General features: G+C 46.1%; 1 protein-coding gene across 2 annotated transcripts in view; it reads right to left on the bottom strand.

The window, feature by feature from the left end:
* Positions 1 to 2,632: 2,632 nt before the first annotated feature.
* Positions 2,633 to 20,678, bottom strand: part of Abcc4 (ATP binding cassette subfamily C member 4) — a 210,971-nt gene continuing 192,925 nt past the window's right edge. For both annotated transcript variants that reach the window (XM_038310408.1, XM_038310409.1), the window contains 4 exons: positions 19,471 to 19,643; positions 18,790 to 18,895; positions 9,139 to 9,273; positions 2,633 to 4,375 (listed from right to left, as the gene is read on the bottom strand). In XM_038310408.1, the coding sequence (XP_038166336.1) occupies positions 4,268 to 4,375; positions 9,139 to 9,273; positions 18,790 to 18,895; positions 19,471 to 19,643 (522 nt within the window). In that variant the 3' untranslated portion in view covers positions 2,633 to 4,267. The remainder of the gene's footprint in view (positions 4,376 to 9,138; positions 9,274 to 18,789; positions 18,896 to 19,470; positions 19,644 to 20,678) is intronic.

Genomic DNA, 20,678 nt, shown 5'->3' with positions numbered 1-20,678 from the left:
ACACACCAAGACAATCAATCTGTGTGTACCATTTTAGCTTTGTCCTGTCTCACTGTGTGGATGTTGGGGGAAGGTCGTCTGGATAAACCTCCAGCTCAGCTTTCCCTTCTGGCCAACCACGAGTCTTCTTTCTTGATGTTCTAAGTATGGGTCCTGAGGGCATGTCTGCCCAAACCAATAAGCATCCTGAACCCTAAAATCTATCTTACTCTTCATTCTACAAGCCAACCCAAAGAACTGGTCCTCAGGGAGGATTTTCATTAGCAAATTATACGCATACCCAAAATACTGATTTCTACATCCTAGACGATGCAAAGGTGGAAACAGGAAACGGTGCATTTGGATGTGATTAGCTGCTGGGGTAAAATTCTTAGGCTAACAGGGTTAGCATGACCTTTCAAGTACACATACCACACCAGTTAGGGCACATGCAGACCTTGGCTGCCCAAGCACCAAGAGTTGCAAATGCTTTGCTTGCTCCAGGCTACCAAGATAAGCCTAGAACAGCCACGCATTTTAAGAACTCGGGAGAAATGATTTCCCAGCTGCGCATGAGTCATGACTGCACCCAGGCGCGTCTCTTTGTCGGAAGACTTAGGGGCTGAAGCCGAGATTCTGACAGATAGCAGTGAGCACAGCTTGGCTCACTTAGTCGTGGGGTACTGCATATTAAAGGCACAGAGGGCATGGAAAGCCTGGAGTACTAGTCACACACTACTCAGGCCAACCACCCCCAAACACACACACATGGTGGGCGGGAAGTTAAAGACCCCAAAAGGCTCTTTTGTTTTATTATGTGTTGGGTCCCCTGGAACTGTGACTGCAGATGACGCTGAGCTGTTCTGTGGAGACTGGGAGTTGAACCTGGGTCCTCTGGAAGAGTAGCTAGTAGCCACTGAGCCATCTCTCCAGCCCCTAAAAGCTTCCTTTGCATCTCACCTGACCACCAACAGTTTCAGGTTCCTAAAGTAAGTGCCACTAGGCCTTTGTACATTACAGTTTAGTTATAACTAGCTTTGAATTCTGTATAAATGGAATCGTTAAGTCTTTTGGGTCAGACATCTTTGAAATGAGATCATGTTCCTAAAATCTGTGTGTTGTGCCTGTACTTTGTTTTTATTGCTGTGTTCTAGTACCTGCTGCTTCTGTGCTGGTGAGAATTTCACTTATTTCCAGGCTAAAATACTTAGAATTGTGTTCCCAATGACATCCTGCGTGCTTCTTAGTGCTTCTGTGCATATACCCGAGAGGGCACAAACCACAGGGCCTATGGCTTCAGCAAGTGTCATCAAGATATTTTTGTTAGATATTCATTCACTTGTGTGTGTGCGTGTGTGTTATGTGTGTGTCTGTGTCTATGCACACGCAATATCGAGGTCAGGGGACACCTTTCAGGAGTTGGTTAGTTGGTTCTCTCCTTTCACCATGTGGGTTCCAGGAAATCAACTCAAGTTGTCAGGCCTAGTGGCAAGTGCCACTACCCGCTGAGCCATGTCACTGGCACAGTTTGTTTGGTTTTACTGAGTAGGCTCATGTAGTATTATAGGAGCATTCCGGTTGCTTCATTGGCCTTTAGCAGCTGATGATAGTCTCGGGGTTTTGCTTTGTGCCCCAATTGCGATGTTCAACTGTCTCTTCTCAGCAAGAGTGAGCCCTCTGCCAGTTCTGGCCATCTGGGTAGTCTCATCAATGAAGCGCCTGTTCAGTCCTCCTGCTCAGCTCTAAGTGGACCCTGAGATCTTCCTAAGGAGCTGGAGGGGTTTTTAAGGTTCTAGGACATCAGTTCTGAGACTCTTTTAGTGAACTGGAATGATGGTACAGCTTCATGAACCAGACCAGGATCTCCACAGCAGACCCGGTTCCAGAGCGCCTGAGTGCAATCCGAGTGGAGCAGATGACTCGCACTTTCACGATTCCCAGGTAAAGTTGCTGCTGGCTGGGGGCCACGCTTGCTGAGAACCAGCATTCAACAGAGCTTAAAACAGAATGGCAATTGATTCTTCCTGTGAGTTTGAGGGAAAAGTCACCTTAAGAAAACCCAAAACCATAACCATCTGCTGCGTGTTCAAGCCTGGAGACGAAGCTCACATTCTCCTCTAGGAAGGAGTTACTGACCCCTACGGCAGCCTCAGGAGCGACCGCTCCAGGCTGTCTGCTGCCGCGCTCCCGTGTCTGAGTTCGGTGCGCTGGCGCCCAGTTACTGAGCTTTGGGCAAGGGGCAGGAGGTTAAAATACACAGACACAGACAGACAGAAAGACAGCGACACGGGTCATCCTTGAATTCCCCAAGAATGCCTCCTTTATTGTGTTCAGGGGCAGATTATATAGAGATAGCCACGCCCCAGCCGAACCCACCAGAAACCACTCTGCCCTCAGGAACTCCTGAAGGTCTCGTGCCCAGAGCAGCTGTAAGCACTCAGATCAGGGGATTACAAGAAATTCAGGATCTGGGGGTCTCTCTGCTCCCAACAGTCTGCAGCCCACACCTGTACTCGGACTGTCTGGTACCCAAGTGGCCAAGAGAAACAGTTGGCGGCAGAAGGTGTCTCTGATTTCACAACAGGTCACTGGCTTTCACCAGCAAGGACACGAGTCACTGTGTAATTCCTCACAGAATAAACAGATCTCTGAATGGAGATGAAAACCGCCATTTATTTCAGTTGAATTTGGTTTGTCCTGTGATGGCGTAAAAACAGAAATGAAATAGAAACACGCTTATATGACTGCCTTTAATTTCTAAAGACCAAATAAACATATATACATTCAAAACATTTCTAAATATTCAGACAGACCTTATTATTGTCATTGCTGCATCCCAGGCTCCTGAAATAGTAACCATGACTACTAACAAACAGATGTACATCACTTATTGGACTAGACATTATTACACTAACTACAGACTTTTCTGAATACCAAGAGTCAAACGGCCACTGCACTCCACGTTTTGGTGTTTTGCTGTGTGTGCTTTTGAGGTTCCATTTTATAAAACAGGCTTTGTTCTGTTAACTAGTCTAAAAACCTGATACATATATATGTACATATATATATATATATATGTATTTATATGGATTGACATATACACACATGATCCTCTGTGAGCATGTCTATATTAACATACGTAACTTGAGGGTGGTTTGCTGTGACAGATCATGAAGGGTTCACCTTAAATCATGACAGGGAAGCCTTTAGTAGCGTGAACTCAACAGATTGCATGGCTTCCACCATCCAGGAAAATTTAAGACCTGTGGTTACGTGAAGTCCAGCAGGTCCAAGGAAGTGTTGTGGTTGTTGATTGACTAATCGGAAGGTCCCCAAGACCTGCCATTAGTGGTCAGAAGTAAACTGATTTGGATGGGCTCTTGAAAGTGGAGCGTCTGGATGGGTCCTGAGAACAGGAAGCACGGTTAAAGTCGATGGCCTGCAGCGACTTTCTGGGTTTTCATGCCATGAGGACCTCTGCATGTCCACTGGAAGGACTTTACAAAAGGCACACAGACCATGGAGGTTTACCTTCTGTCAACAGAGGCCAGATGAGAGGAATACTACCCATGTGAGAGCCACTGTTCCGGGGAAAGGACCGTAATGCTGAGTCCATCGGCCCAGGAACAATCCGTCCCGACTCACGCTAACTTATACCGGAAGGGACATTTGTGCTCCCTTCACCAAACCACCTAGCAGGGCTCCCACTGAGAAAGCAAAATTTTACTTTCTCAGACATAAATGCCCACCCATACTTTAGCCATATATCTTTGTGTATGTATGAGCGGAGGGAAAGTCTCTCTCTATTGCAATGCCATTGAAAGGATTTGGTTTTTCTTATTCTTGTTCATTTTACCTGTACTATCTTAGGCAGAGGCCTTTGCGGGGAAGTAATGGGTCCTAGCTATCTATGTCAAAGGAGGTGGGGGGGCACACTGGCAACTTCACACAGTCTTCAAGTAAATGGAGTCCCTGATATAACTGGAAAGTGTACTTTGAAAGGCAACAGGAAAGAAACGAACTGCTTGCGGCAGCTTACAGAACAAATGGGCTTCGGCCCTAGAGTCTTTTAAGGCACAAAACCTGGTGGACGGCTGCTGCCGGTGGCCGGCACCTCGGAATCGGATTTGAAGAGCGCAGGTGGGACATTCGTTAGACCCTGAAATCACGGGACACCGGCATCTCGTGTGTGAAGGGTGTGCTGCAGAGCGGAAAGGGAGTGTTGCTGTAGTGTACAAAGTGCGACCCCACGGGGGAGGCCTTCCAAACAGGCTCTGCGTCCCGGCAGTCACAATGCTGTTTCAAAAATTGTTAAGGCCGAGGGCTGTCCATTGGAGGTGTTCGTAGCCACGGGGCTGGCGAATGTAATGTCCGGATAATTCCTTCTGAAGTACACCTGTGCAAAAGGGGCAGACAGAAAAAGAACGTTGAGTACATTTTCCCAAACTTCCCCTTGGAGGCAATGCCTCTTCCGCCCAGGAAATCACAGCGCTCGATGAGGCGCAATTAGAAGGCAAGGCAAGTTCACATTCTGTGGACGGTCGGCCCCGTTCAGACCCCCAGGAGGGATGAATCCCCGGACAACTTGTAGGTCCACTTTGGCTCCGATGGCTTTGATGCAGATACACTTTATCACACCATTAAACTGATAAGCAAAATCATTTTAACTGGCTCAAAACCCAGAGATAAATTAAAAACAGGGGGACAAAGAGGCCAGGGAACCGAGCATCTGCACTGAAGTTTCTCATTTTCGAGCATAAAATGAGCACAATAGGTTTGGATGTTAATATCAGGTTGTAATCCCTATACGTTACAAACTCTGATTGACAAGCATTGAAACTCTGGCGTCTACGTATGAAATATCCTGGCACTTAATTTGTACAGCAAGGCAGCCATAGGGCCTATGGAAACGCGATCCTGTGGATAGCGGACCACAATCATGAAAGGAGAAGCAAATACTGTAACAATGACCCCACCAAGCGACTGCTCTAAAATGGAAGATGATACCGAATAATAGGGCAGTTCTTAGCTGAGCCTTTGAATCCCTGAATTCTGCCAATTCCGAGGAAGAGATACAGGTTTTCTGATAAATGTGTAATCAGAACATAAAGGAAATGAAATGCTGTCAGGTCTCAGTGTCCTACAATCAACAGTTTTTAGCGGCTGTATCATATCTGGGTTCTTTGACAGACGCGTATTACAAAATGAAATAATGTCAAGGCTTGTGAGCGCTTATCTCCAGATGTGTTTGGCTTGAAAAAGGACTTCAAATGCAATTTTTTTCCTTCAAAGAAAACTGTGAAAAGTTTTGTCTGAGTCTTTAAAACAGAAAATGTGCCATCTCTGCGAGCTGACATGCGTCATCAGCTGGGTCCTGTCACGCTGGACCCACGCTATAAAACCCCAGCTGGCGACAGATTCGTGGGCGCAGTCAACAAAGTTATCGTGGGATCACGGGCTTCATGAGCAACGAGAAGGTCACAGAGACACCTACTTCCACAGTCAGTATAGTGCCCTTGGGTCGCCTGCAAACGCCTCCCAAAACACCACCACAAGGAAGAGTCAATTTACAAAAGAAATGTCACTTAAGAAGATCGTACCGGTATGAACTTGAGGCTCTTCCTATAACACAAGCTTTCAAAGCCGGGACTTATTCTTTCAGTGCCCAATGATTTAAATTTCACATCCTCTCCACCAACCTACTCTTGGGATTTCCCAGCACCCACATGACTGTCCACAACTGCCTGTAACTCTAGTTCCGGAGGATCTGACGCCCTCTTCTGGACCCTGTGGGCACTGCATGCACATGGTGCACACATACATACATGCAGGAACACACCCACACCCACTAACAAATATGGATTCAGTTTTCCAGTCAGGAATGTTCTGCTGAGAAACCATTTTAGGAGTAGAAAATCCCTAGTTTGACTTTTTCTACCATGTTTATTATCTCTCTGTCTCTCTCTCCTCTCTCTCTGTCTCTCTCCTCTCTCTGTCTCTCCTCTGTCTCTGTCTCTGTCTCTCTCTCTCTCTCTCTCTCTCTCTCTCTCTCTCTCTCTCTCTCTCTCTCTCTCTCTCTCTCTCTTTTGGCAGGGCTTCTCTGTGCAGCAGTGGTTGTTCCGGAACTCACTCTGTAAATAAGGCTGGCCTTGAACTCAGAGATCCACCTGCCTCTACTGGGATTAAAGGCGTGTCCCACCAGTGCCCAGCTTCCACCACATTCAGAACACATTCTGGATAATGGTATGATTGAGACTAGCATCCCTTTTTAAATTTAATTTTTTAGTTTTTATTCTTTTGGGAGACAGGGTTCCAAGTATCTCACAAGCTGGCTTTGAACCTATCATGGAGCTGAGGATGACCTTGAACTCTGACCCCCTGCCTCCACCTCCAAATGCTGGGAGTATAGCTTGTGCCACTATCACCATACCTAATAAATCCAAAACAAACAAAAAACCAATATAGTGCTGGGGACTGAACCCACAGATCCACACACGCCAGGCAAGATGTTCTGTCTCTAGACTCCCAGCGTCATAGTGTGTATTCACAGCGGGTGATGAAACTAGAAGGTGACTGGCTTCTCTACGGGGCCTCAAGCTGGAGGCTCGGTGTAGGCTAAAAGGGGCCAGTCTCTGTCCTTTTCCTGAACACACGGCTGAGACTGTAATGTCTACCTAGACTCCCTCCACACCAGCAGCCTCATCTGTGAAATAACAAAAACTTAGCTCATAGGAACTAATGAACGGCTACAAACTGCAGGCTAGAAACACGCTGAGGTAAGTGCTGGGTGTGTCAAGGAAGGCTGCTCGGAGAAGCCCCGTAGTGCATGGAGAGGAGCCTCATAGGAAGGAGGATTCCCTTCCGTGAGAGCACAGGATCTCTGCCAAGTCCCAGGGCCACTGTGGTGATCTGGGAGGAGATGAATGGCACTTTCAGAACCAGCACTCGCTGGCTGGCAGCTCTGAAAGCTTAGAAGGCCTTTTCTGCCTCAGTTTCTTCATGAGGCAAATGGTAACAATGGCCCAGCAGAAGATTTGCAGAGACGAAAAGAGACATTGCCAGAAAGCGCTAGTCTGAGGTGACTCTCTTGTTCCTCTTCCTTCCTTTCTCTTAGAATGTGTTCAGAGGTTCTCTAATGTGGACGGAAACAAAGATCCGCCATTAACTTGTCCATCAAGATACCATATGGGAACAGCGTCTTCTAAAGCACAGAGCAACAGGCCCTCCTTTCATGGGCAGAGAAGAACAGGGGCTTTGATCTACACTGCACTCAGAAGACAGCACTCAGTGTGCTGAATTCAGACTCAAGACTGAGTTTATTCTCAATAACTGGTTCATTCATGGTAGTTTTCAAAGCCTCATGTTCCTCAACGTTACAGCAGGTCTAACGTTAAACTCCATCCCTGGTAGTACTGTCACGTTAAAGAATACTAGAGGGCCTAGTCCTGCTTTGAACAATAGATTATCAAATTCTTATACTCTGAAAAATCACCTTACACATCAAAAAAAAAAAAAAAAAAAACAGAGGAATAAAAAGAGCTTATAGACTCTCCCATCTGAAACAGCGTTCTGTCCACAGCCAGCCTGCAGCTGTGTGATATGGGAAAAAAACCCACCCAAAGTGACAAGCAGTAATGGTAATGAAAAGAGTGGTATGCACTCTGTAAAACAGACAAAAAGCAGAAAGGAACAAGACAGACTGATGCTGAGGAATGCTCAGTGAGCACACAACAGCTATGGGAAAACATCACCAACACAGGGAAGAAGATTCAAGAGGGCCACCAACTATGCAGAGACTGAGAGCCCTGGAAGCATAAGCAAGCGAGAGCTGAGATAAAACCTAACTAACAGAGGTCAGCAGCGAAGAGGACAAGGAAAAGATCAGGAAATGACCGGCATACCAAAGGCAGCACGAAGATTATTACCGCAGAAAAGAGCAATAGAGGGAGACACAAAAACAGGATTGAGTGAGCAAGCAAAATAAGTGGGAATTAACACTTTAAAGGAGAATAGGGAAAAATAGCTTTATAAAACTGACCAAGGTAAAATGATACACACATGAAAAGCACTGAAAGTAAAGTGTAACAGCAAACCCATGATTCCAATAAATGTAAATGGGTTAAATCATCTATTATAAAAATGCTAGGATCAGCCGGGCGGTGGTGGCATATGAGAGGACACAGACCCTCCCCCTCCCTGTTTTGAGGTGCTGGGGACACATCCAGACCTCGTGCATTCTAGGCAGGTGCTCTAATCCCCCCCGATGGCACCCCAACTCTCCTCCTGTCTAAAGAGCGAGGAGACGGCAGTGATACAAGGGGACTTAGGCTTTAGGTGGAATGGCTCGCACGGACTGGGGGCTCCAGTCACTTATTTTCTCCTTCTGTCATCTTTAATAGACAAATAAATGTCACACAAACCCAAGCAATTTTATTCTGCCCTTGGTGCTCAAAAATCTGAGAAATAACGGAAAAGAACGGACCCCTCTTGTGGCATCTGGAGATGAGGAACGACAGCAGAATGCATGGCATTCAGTCCTTTAAACCAAAGCAAAGTTACCCGTGTGGCATCGTCTGTGCTGGGACGGTCTGTGCAACCTGAATGTCTTTAAGGCCTTTTCTACCTTCACACACTAGGCCAAAGATGTACATATTTATGGAAATATATAAATATGTGTTCTTCATATATATATATTATAGATGAAGATGGGGTGGAAAGATATAATAGTATTCTTTAAAAATTATAAAGCAAAGAATTAAAGCCACCTAGATGTTTCTCTGGTAGATCCTTCTAAAACAAGCAATACTCTATGCTCACCTAACCCCTCTCTAACTTCCTGGATGTACCCCGACAACACCTTCACTGCCAATGTGTCAAGTATCAATAAGATATAAGAAAGAAATTTCATGAGTCTGCAATTAGGTTTACTCCCTCTTAGGCACGCCTGCTTGCACATGCGTGTGCGCGCACACGTTGCCCTCCCTGACGCTCCTGCCAAGTCCTGGTAGACCTGACTTCAACCCTGGACGTGTCGGAGCTTTGTCTCCAGAGGCTTATAATTGAAAAGGGCACACGGTGCTCTTTACCAGATCCCTGGTGCCGAACGGCGAGGAGGGAGCTGGTGAGACACACCGTAATTAAGACTCCAGGCAAACTCACCTGTTTTGCTGCTTCGGTGAGGGCAGCGGCTTCCCCCTTGCCCAGCTGCTGAACCATCTTGTAGAAGAGGCTCTCTGGATTCTGTAGCAAAACATAGGGCTCATCATATTCTCTCAGTCTTCCTGAATCCAAAACCTGGGGATCAGCAGAAAGAAGCCCACTGAGACACAATGTCTTGCAGCAACTTATTATAACGCAGACAATACTTCGAAAAGGGGCTGGGCCGGGGAGAATACAGACTGTCTATCTGGGTGGTAGGCCTGGAAGGTTCTTGAAAGGCTTGATTCCCCTGAGCTATGAAACAAACAAAGGCCTAACCTGACCTTTTATTATTATAATGCTGCAGGAAAGTTAGAAAAATGGAAGTTCTAGACTATTATTATAGGCTCTCAGCTGTCTGCTGCTCTGTATAGTCTCTCAAGGCTACGGGGGCGGGGGGGGGCTGTTATTAGTGCTGTTAAAAGCCTCAGACTCTGAGCTTTGGAATACATACACATATATTCAGAGCTAGGAAATCTATGGACTGAGGAAAGTTGACCTCAGTTTATTTAGAATGTGGGTAATGTCAAGGAAGCCAAACAACAGTGGCCTGAAAGGTTGCCAAGCTGTTTTGATAGAATCTGAGCGGTTGCTGGAGAATCATGGGCTTCTAGATTTTATTTAGGATGCTGGCAAGGTGGGCTATGCACCAAACGCGATCATAGGCAAGGCTAAGCTGTGGTTTGTTATCTCCAGTGTGACCGACGAGCACAAGCAGCTTTGGCACCACCGCTGCGCACAGAAGACATCGCCAGAAAGCCCAGTTCTCTCTGGACACACCTACAGAAGCAATGAAGGGACTGAGCCTAGAATTCCGGCGATCCCAAATCCACACAGCCCACGACGGCAGCCCAGTCGGAGCTGCACAGAGCCCAGGTATCTGTTGCTGACCTTTCTTTCCTGGCTTCCTTCTCTCTTTCGATGCCTGCCTTGCAGCCATTTGACTGCTCATTAATCTACACTGGAAACGGAAAGGTGGCGGGAGACGCTCTTCACCTTGCATCTCTACTTATTAGTGGCTTTGGCTAATGGTTTCAGACAGAAGAGAGAGTTGGAGACAATTGGCCCAAATGACGCACCTAGGGAAACAGCCCCGATGCTAAGTGGTAGTTAGTTCTTCATTTAGGTTGTATTTAGAATAAATCCATCTTAAGAGAATATGCTGAAACTCTAAGCAGGGCATGGGTTGTTTTCCACATTTAGATATTGCAGTTAATTTGGCCCATGGTATTTAATTGGAAACATTTATTGAGTCTCCTAAAGGGTATTTTCCCATTAATCTTTTGTTTACTACTGTGAATTGCTGCTAAGGGCAGCTTTCTCAAAAAGAGTTCAAGAATAATTGAATCTGTCACATCCACACAATAATTAAAATGTCCTATAATTTGGCATGCCAATTTAGATGCCCCGAATGTGTAATTTTACTTAAGCATTGCATTACAGGGTATGGCCACTCCTCCTGACGTTAACGAAGGGGGAAAATCACAATGTTCAAACACAGGTCTCTCCTATGCTAAAGACTAAGTAAATGAGTCAAATTACTTCACAAAATGATGAACTCTCTGTTCTGCAAAAGCAAACTCACAACCACACTTCAGAGGCAGACATTGAGTTCTCGAACTGTACCGACTGCCTGTAATTATAACGACTGCTCTTTTGTCCCACTCCAGCCTCCTACTGAACGTACTGAAATGCAAAACAGCGACTCCTTCCCCACACCTCACAATGTCTGAGACACACGGAGGCTACGCAGACCAGCCCATCTCAAAACTGACCCCCATTTGTGAAGGTCCAGCCAGAAAACACTCTCAGAAGGCAGGAGGGTTTGGAACAGAAGTGACAGAAAGACTGTAGGTAAAAAATATTTCGGGGACTTCTTTGTATTAACTTAATAAAGTTTAATTTAGTGTGTTGAGAAATTTAATGACTTAAAAATGCTTATTTATTTCTAACTATGTGTATGTATGTGTCCCTGTGTGGATGATGTCCATGTGTCCATGTCCATCCATGTGTATGTAAGCCTGTCCGTGTCTGTCCCTGTATGTGTCCGTGTGTGCATGTCCTTGTGTGTGTTCATGTGTGTCCTTGAATGTATGTGTCCATGTGTATGTCTATGTGCATGTGTCCATGTGTGTTTCCATGTGTGTCCTTGAGTATATGTGTCCATGTGTATGTCTGTAGGTATGCCTCTCTCTCTCTTCTCTCCTCTGTCTCTGTCTCTGTGTGTGTGTGTGTGTCACTAGAAACTGAGCCCAGGCTGAGCTATCCTCTAGCCCTGTGATAATGTATATGGAAACCGTATTTAAGGACTCTGTTGTAGTTGACATTTCCAAAGTGTTATCTCACAAATGTTCATATAAGTTCTAGGGCTAGAAATGTATCTCTCCATAGTAGAGGGTGTGCTTCGTATGAAAGGGGCCTTGAGCTCAAACTCTATCAGCAAAATAAGCAATTCCCACAATTCTGTCCTACGGCTCCAAGTAAAAACTGTCCGACTGTGGCTGAAGACATTGACTCAGGGGTCAGGAGCATACACAACCCTTGCAGAGGACCCACGTTGGTTCTCAGCACCAACATGGGGTGGGTCACACACACACACACACACACACACGGTATGACACACTGATATGTGTCAGTGAGACCAATGACAAAGGCCATTTCTGCACAGGACGTTTTTGCTTGGTTTGTGAAGGGCAGAGTCCGGCCTGGAGAGGTGGTTTGGTGGTCAGGAGTACAAGCTGCCGTGGATTCTAGTTTAATCCCAGGCACCCACATGGCAGCTCACAGTTGTCTATAACTCCAGCTGTGGTGGATCCACTGGCCCCTTCTGGTCTCCACGGGCACCAGGAAAGCATGCAGTACATAGACATTCACGCAGGCAAAACACCACACACATAAAATTAGTAAACAAATAAAAACAACAAAAACCGGGTCTTCTGTAGACCAAGGTATGGCCGCACACCTGGGACTTGGAGTTGCTATGGCCTTCTGCCCTTATCTCTCCGATGCTCAGGTTACATGTGTGAGCCATCACAGCTGGTTTGTATGGTTAGGTGAGATCATACCCAGGGCTTGATGCATGCTATGTAATAACTCTGACAGCTGAGCTACATTCCAGTCTCAATCTCTATACTTGAAAAGTAAAATAAAAATGGGCATGGCTTGACTACTCATGGCTTCTAACATCATCACCATTGACTCCCCAAACAAATGAGACAAACAAGCCAGCATCTCCCTTTTGCCTGCGCATTCTATGGCAGCACCATCTGAGGGGTGGAGACTTGGAGGTGAACAAGATGACTAGCCCACTTCGGTTTCCAGCACAAAACATTTATTATCAGACATAAATAAAAGAAAACAGCAAAGAGAAAGTAAAACAATTACATTTCTAAGATACCTTTTCATTTGAACATGATAACTTTAACTGACTCAAAAATATATACTTAGAGGCAGAAACATGTCACCTGTCCACTGTCCATGGCAATTTTATCGTACTAAAGATTCAGGTTCTACACTACATTCTGTATGCCTGGTATTCAGTCCCCAGTGAAGAAAGCCAACTTTTGTTCTAATTTAATTTTCAGGATTAATAAGGAAAGAGCAATGTACAGCCAAAACATAATGGAAGGCAATTCAGGTGACCTTATTTACTGTGTATTTACTCAGCACGTTTTGATCACACAGTTACTGCATCCCTGTCATTAAGCTAGTTACTGTGGAAGAGGAAAAGACAGGTCTCCACCCAGCCTTCACAGAGCCTGTCACCAAAACAGGCAAAAAAAGAAAACATTCAAGCAACCATAAGCAACCATCACAAAAGATATCAAAACAAAACAACAGAACCACACACACACACACACACACACACACACACACACCCAGCATGACAAGGAAGCTGGAGCTGACAGCATCAGCCTCCGAGGGAGAGTCTTATCGAGGACAGGGGAGAGGAGTGGACTGGACCAGTAAGCAGATCTGGACACACAACATGAGCAGGGTTGAGACGCACTGCCACCCATCCCAGGGCAGGCTTGTCTCTAGCTCACTGTGGTGTCGCCAGGGGCTGGCACTACCCACAAGGACCCCGTTTTCAATGCGCAGGGGCTGAAAACCAAAGTCAGAGGACGTGAAATCTCAGGGTCGTGAGAAGACAGGAGGAGAAAGAGGGCAGCGATCTCTGAGAGCGATGAGGCAGGACGGGAGAGCAGGACTCAAGAGTTCCACATGCTTCAAACCGACAGCTGTGGGCAAGACAGAGCTTAGACTCAAGGACTCAAGGCACCGACTCTGTTAAATACTGGGAAGGACAAAGAAGGAGGGACAGGCGGTTGCTGGAGTGGAAGTTGGGGTGTACATGGGGCAGGGAGCCAGGAAGAGAACTTTGGATCCTCAGTCATTATATGGACAATGTGACCAAAGGTCTAGATGATTTTCCAGAATAAACAAACAGAAATCCACTCGACATGGCTCTCCCTGAATAGAAAAAAAAGTGCAATTTTCATGTTTCTCTTAATGTGTTTAATAAGAACAGTCTCCTGGCACGTTCTTAGATCCCCTCCCTTCCTGGGCCCAAATCGCACATTAACACTTATGTGACAGCAATGCCTCAACCCTAGGTCTCTCCAAGAACTACTTCAAAATGCCCACTGCCATCCAGCAGGTTAAGGACATAGAGATTCTCCTGCATGAGCCAAATGGTTATGTAAGCTCATGGAGACGCATTATCAGACCTACATCTCTGCAGAGTCCAGGCAGTCGTCCTCCCAGATGTGAAAACGAGATGGTCCCATTTCAAAATAATTTAATCCACTTTATCCACAGGGCATAACCACGCCTTCCGACATTAACAAAAGGAAAAAGACACTGCAATTATAAAATATAGGTCTCTCCCATGCAAAAGACTAAGTAAGGTAAATCAAACTGCTTTATATAAAATGACGACTTTTCTATTCTGCGTAATAAGGAAGTAAACCTTGGTCTTCGCCGCCTCCCCGCCTGCCTTCTCACACTTCTTCTCCTGGAATCCGAGCTTCCAAGTTAGTTAGTTGCACCCTAAACATTTGACCTGAAGTTATAAGCACATTTTTGAAGAAACATCTTTTGTTTTTTGTTTTCTTTCTTTTCTTCTTCAATGACCTAATTTTGACCAAGTACGCTTATCAAAAAAGTTCCGCAAAGGTTCAAAAACAGAGCCGAATAAAAGTCCAGTCAGTCCCCAGTGGTCTGCGTTCCTAGAGGGGTGTGTTACTACAGTCGCCAGTGGTCTGCGTTCCTAGTGGGGTGTGTTACTACAGTCGCCAGTGGTCTGCGTTCCTAGAGGGGCGTGTTACTACAGTCGCCAGTGGTCTGCGTTCCTAGAGGGGCGTGTTACTACAGTCGCCAGTGGTCTGCGTTCCTAGTGGGGTGTGTTACTACAGTCGCCAGTGGTCTGCGTTCCTAGTGGGGTGTGTTGCTACATCGACTGGCCTTATCTTCCCTGGGAAAACAACTAAGAAGAAAGGTAACGATTATAAGACCACAGTGTGGCCTGTCAACAAGGAGCCACAACCCGAGTCTCTGAGCCTGTGGTTCTCTACCATTTAATCCCCAAGAATTCCCTGACTGCCACCAGAGGGGGAGGCTCACACAGGCAGGGGTGATAGCTGTACCCCTTTCCAAGCATCCCTCTCTCTCTTGCTACCGGGAGAACCTACAGAGCTGTGAGGACATAGGTGTGCAGGGACAGGAAGGGAACACTGCTTCTGGCGGGAGGAAAGGCAGATGTCAGGTACCCAGTTAATCCAAAAAAAAAAAAAAAAAAAAAAAAAAAAAAAAAAAAAAAAAAAAAAAAAACAAAAAACCACGAGAGAGAGGAAGCTGCTTTTAATGTGGAGATAGTGCTGAGCATCGGGAGAAGGAGGCTAATTGTCTGCCCTGCTCCGTTGTTTTGTGGAAACTGAGCAAATGAGTGTGATTAAATTAGCTGTCATAAAGACTACAACACGCTTAATAAAGTTAGAGTGGGAAGAACATCTTCATAGAATAGGATTCTAAGCCTAACACATTAACGGTGCTTAATGAACCAAAACTGGTTAAGAATCCCTCTGGAGAGCCAATACATAAACAAAGCCATTAATTAGGTCACAGTCGTTTCCCAACAAGCCTTTTGTTGGATTCACTTACAGTAAACACAGCCATACCCATCCGCCTTTGTGGCGTATTCACCGAAGCAATGAAATGGAATTATTACACGTTAATCACTTGTAATCACATAACTTCATGGGGACACGCTGCTGCTTCTGGCCTTCAGCAGCATCACTTCCCTGGCCACTCCCTGAGCCTGGATCCTGCTCTCTGGTGCATTAGGCTGTGCGGTTGGTTGACATGATGTGATAGTTTGAATGACAACGGCCCCCATAGGCTCCTATGTTTGAATGCTGGGTCCCCTGTTAGTGAAACTATTTGGGAAGGATTAGGAGGTGTGGCCTTGTTGGAAGACGTGCGTTACTGGGGGTGGGGTGGCTTTGAGGTTTCAAAGGTCCACACCAGGCCCAGTATCCTCCTCCCTCTCTCTGCCTGCAGATCAGGATGTAAAGGTCTCAGCTACCACTCCAGCATCAAGATGAGCATGGACTAGCCTCTAAAACTGTCTCGGTCATGGTGTGTCTACACAGCAACAGAACAGTAACTAAGACAAGTGTGTACGTGTTTTCTAGAGAAGGAGCAGGTATTTCTAGAGCAAAAACAGCTTCAAACTTTGACTGGGGTGGTGTTAATTGGGTTCAGTAGAACTTGTTGGAGGTGGATGCTATCAGGGAGAGTTAGGATATTAGGGTGTGCCCCTGGAGGGGAGTGGGGGATCTTGGCTCCTCCCTTGCTCTTCTGCACCTTGGCCATGTACAGAGAGCTAGGCTTGGCTGTGCATCCCCCTATGATGCACTGCTTCACAGAACCAAACAATCAGACGGGAACTTCCAAATCTTCAGCCAAATCAAAGCTTTCATTTAAAAATCTGATTATCTTCAGTATTTTGTCACAGTGATCGAGCTGACAGAAACACTGGTGTTCGACTGAACTGAAAGTTGAGGTGTGAACAGAAGTTCTAGAATACAACTGAAGTTTCAACTTGGGTGAACAGAGCAGAATCTAAGACCCCCATCTCTGAAAATAGAGGCTGCACATCTTTTGGAGCCCCTGAGTTGGGAGCCTGCGTCATCCTTACAGAAAGCTGCTCAACTGACCACACTTGCAAATTCTGGTGGATCTCCTCTGATGCTGCTTTTGAGCCTGTGGCCAGCAAACTTTTCACTGAAGACTTCCCCACATTAGAGTTCCCCAGAGTAGGAGGGCCAGTGCCACAGGGCCAGGCCACAGGGACAGGCGAGGTCACATGCTCAAAGAGAACCCTCTTCCAAGTCTTCTTCTCCCCGGGTCTCATCCATGCATCTCAGTGTTCACCTTAAAAACCAACGCGGTCGGACTCCTCCCTCTTCTCATACTTTATCTGTCACACCCCTTGCAATTTCTCCCAAACCCATTCCCTGCACTTTTCATTGCTAGTGTCTCGGTCTATGCCGCCAACATTCAGGAAAGGAAAAGCACACAACTGCCAGAAAGATAGCACACACACACACACACACACACACACACACACACGGACAAAGCGAACACCACCGTGGCTTCACCCACAGCAGAGAGATGATCGTGTAGTGGGGTGAGACTAGGAAGGGAGGGGAGGGCCAGATTATATAACCTGCTTTGTCAAACCATGCTAAGGGAGATAATGGGAGAAAAGGCAGACTCTGAAGATTCAGCAGTAGACACTAGTGAGCAAAACACTAACCCCTGTGGACAGTGACAACAGAGGTGAGCAGCGAAGGGACTACTCGTGAACGAGATGTTCACAACTGTGGGTCAAATAGTGACTGAAAGATGTAGAAGTGACCAGCTGACACTTCTGCGAGATTCTGTCCTTCCCTGCTGGTGGCAGGTGAGCCCCAATGGAACGGAACATATCCACATGCCCAGCATCTGCTGGCCAAGCAGGTGGTTCTGGGTGTGTAAGAAAGCAGGCCGAGGAAGCCATGGGGAACAAGCCAGCAAGAACCCTTCTTCTATGGCCTCTGTTTCAGTGTCTGTTGGAATATGTTGGCTGGTGAGAGGTCGCAGTTTGCCATAGCCTGGCAGCTTTCTCTAAGCTTGGTGATAGGGAAATGCCCTCCCTCCCCAGCAAGACTTCCTGCTCTCTACCTGTCCTTATCTGGAGGATGTCCCTGGGCCTGGAGGGCTGACCTTATCTTAAAGCTGTCTCTAAACAAGATGCCTGATTCATCTTTAGCTCAACCCTTGGCATAGACCCCTGCTGGGAAGACTGGTGCTCGGGGCTCTGAGATTGGACCTGACTACCACATACTAAGCCTTGTGATAGCAGCAAGCCACTTAGTGCAAATTAATGTTTGTCCCCAGGCTCCTCAATCCCATATATTCCTTATACTCTGAATAAAGTTGAATTGATTTAACCAAGTCTGTCTCCCAGAGGGCTCCCTCTGTCTGTGCTCATGGACCACATACAAAACTTTCTGAGCGGAAAAGATGATGCCCCCACAAGTTTCTACCTCAGGTTTCTGCCCCAGTTTTCCCCAGTGGTGAACTGTGAAGTTGTAAGATGAAATAAACCCCTTTATTCCCACGTTGCTTCTGGTCATTGTGTTTATTAGAGCAATAGGAAGCAAACTAGCACAGCCCTTCCCAAATAACCACACAAGTGATTTCTTTCACACTCTCAGCTTTCCTATGACTGCTGTGGGAGAATGCGCTTGCACACTGTAAAGATTTTTCACTCAGATTGGTTTAACAAAACGCTGACTGGCCAGTAGCCAGACAGGAAGTATAGGTGGGATGACCAGATTAGGAGAATTCTGGGAAGAGGAAATGCAGATGCAGTCACCAGCCAGACGCAGAGGAAGGAAGATGAGAATGCCTTATTGAGAAAAGGTACCAAGCCACATGACCAAACACAGAAAAGAACTATGGGTTAATTTAAGCTGTAAGAGCTAGTTAGTAGTAAGCCTGAGCTAACAGGTCAAACAGTTTATAATTAACACAAGCCTCTGTGTGTTTCTTTGGGACTGAATGGCTGTGGAACTGGGCGGGACAGAAACTTCCATTTACCTATTTCTCTACATACGGGTGCCAAGAACCGAGGTTAGAGCGCTCTGTGACAGACACTAGCCAGCACAGTGCTCCTAACTACGGAGTCATTCCTCCAGCCCCAGAGAGATTAGCGTTTGGTCACAAGAAGCCAAAACAAGGTGACATGCACACAATGACACCACCCTCCTACTCTGGACTGTGAAACAGTATCGTAACTCACTGCCTAGGTTTGGGACATTTCCATTCATCTTAAAATGGTCCTGAAAATGCACTTAAGCGTACTTAAAATAGAAGTATATGAAGGAGTACACAAAGGTAGACTGTCTGTAGCACTGAGTGAGTGCACACTGAAACACTACTGGAAATAAGAGAAACGGACCGAGGCTTACCTTACTGACTGTCTGGTTAGCTCTCAGCCTATTCAAGGGAGGATGAACGGATAGAGGGAGCACACATGGCTGTCACTGGGGGAGAACTCACCATTATCTTGTCACTGTCTATGATAGTGTTCAGTCTGTGAGCGATGGTCAGCACAGTGCACTGGGCGAACTTCTCCCGGATCTTCTGCTGTATTAACTCATCGGTTCTGGAACCACAGACATCACATTTAACTCAGCAAAGATGGGGAAAGACTTAAAACAACACATTACTCTTAAGAATGTTTTAAAAATCTGCTTATTGTTGTTGTTGTTGTTGTTACTGTTATTATTAGACAGCTCAGGCTAGCTTTGAACTCACTACGTCATTCAGGTGACTTTGAAACCCAGAGCCTACAAGAAGCTTCCACATTAAAGCCACACCTATACCCACCCCCCCAAAAAACCCCTAAAATCTAAAAAGTCAACTTAGAAAGAATACAAATGATTCTCTCTCCAAAATGTTTGACACAGAACTGGAATTTGGGAATCTAATTTCCTCAGAAGGCTTGGAGTCAAAAAGACCTTAGATTCTGAACTCTGGCATATCTGCGTGCACGTAATGGGACACACACAGGCAGAGGACAATTTTGTAAGTGTGTAAGTAATTCTGTGCATGACGCCTCAGTGTGTTGCACATCTGAAGGGCTGGCACACCCAGACACATTCCTCAGTGCCATCGAATCCTTCCCTGGGGCCAGAGTGAGAATTCAGGTTCGACACCACGTCCACTTTAGCTCTGTACCTTGGATCCACGTTGGCTGTTGCTTCATCAATGATCAATATCCGATTTTTCTTCAGAATCGCCCTCGCGAGGCACACTAACTGTCTCTGTCCAACACTAAAATTTGATCCAGATTCTGCTAATTCAGTATCCATTTTACCAGGGAGGTCTTCAATGGCCTCTTTAAGTTGTACCTATAGTACAGACAGAAGAATGGTATGTTCATAAATAAGCTATTAAACAAACCCCTTCAACTCCAGAACTCTGCCGTACTTCTTCCGAGAAGTCTCACAATGATGGCAATCACCACTGATGAGCGTTGCCTGCTGGTTCTGGGTCATGAGTTAGCGCCGGCTGTGCCTGTAAATACTGTGTACTGTAAATATTGGTAAAATATAGCAAGACAGACGATATACCTTCACAAAGATTTAATTTTACTTTCAAATTGTGTGTGTGTGTGTGCGTGTGTAGAGTTACATGCGTGTAAATGCAGGTTCCCGGGGAGGCCTAAAGAGGGCATCAGATTCCCTGGAGCTGTCATTACAGGTGACTGTGAGCCCCCTGTTGTGGAAAAGAACGTGGGTTCTCTGCAACAGCAACAAGTGTTCTTAACCCATGAGCCAGCTCTACAAGCCCGAGAATGTCCCTTTTTAATGGTTAGCTAAGAGAAACCTACAGGAGTGTACAGAGACGAAAACCAGGACAGAGTAGTGACTGCGCAACGCTTGGGAGGTTGGCTACACTGAGTTGATAGAACACCCTAAACCCCTCATCACACCGATGACCCAAACCTCTACGAATTTATCAAAAATCACTGAACCATACTGCTGCAGGGACCACTTCCTGTTATGTAAGTTGTACCTCCATGAAACGGCTGCATTTCAGAGCCACCCACCCCATCACCCTTACTTCCTTCCGGTCACATGACCTCCACTCAGAACCTTTCTCCAGAAATCATGGAAGTCTCTCAGAAATGAAGCTCTTTCCACACAGAAGATGTACAATAGAAAATGAAAAACAGGATCACTGCAGTCAAGTCCCCCGAGAGACATTCTGCATAGGAGCTAAGTAGGAAATCTGCACAGCCCTCTGAAGAAAGAATGCTGTAGGTACCCCGTCGTCCTGGGAGGTTTTATCAACCACAAAAGCTTAAGAAGCTCAAACAATTGGGAACTCCTTATTTAGTGTCAGGACCCCCGAGAGCGTCCCTTCCTAAGTTGGGTCTCCGA

The sequence above is a fragment of the Arvicola amphibius genome, chromosome 13 (genome assembly GCF_903992535.2).
Source record: "Arvicola amphibius chromosome 13, mArvAmp1.2, whole genome shotgun sequence".
Lineage (NCBI taxonomy): Eukaryota > Metazoa > Chordata > Mammalia > Rodentia > Cricetidae > Arvicola > Arvicola amphibius.
This window is presented reverse-complemented; position numbering and strand designations above follow the sequence as displayed.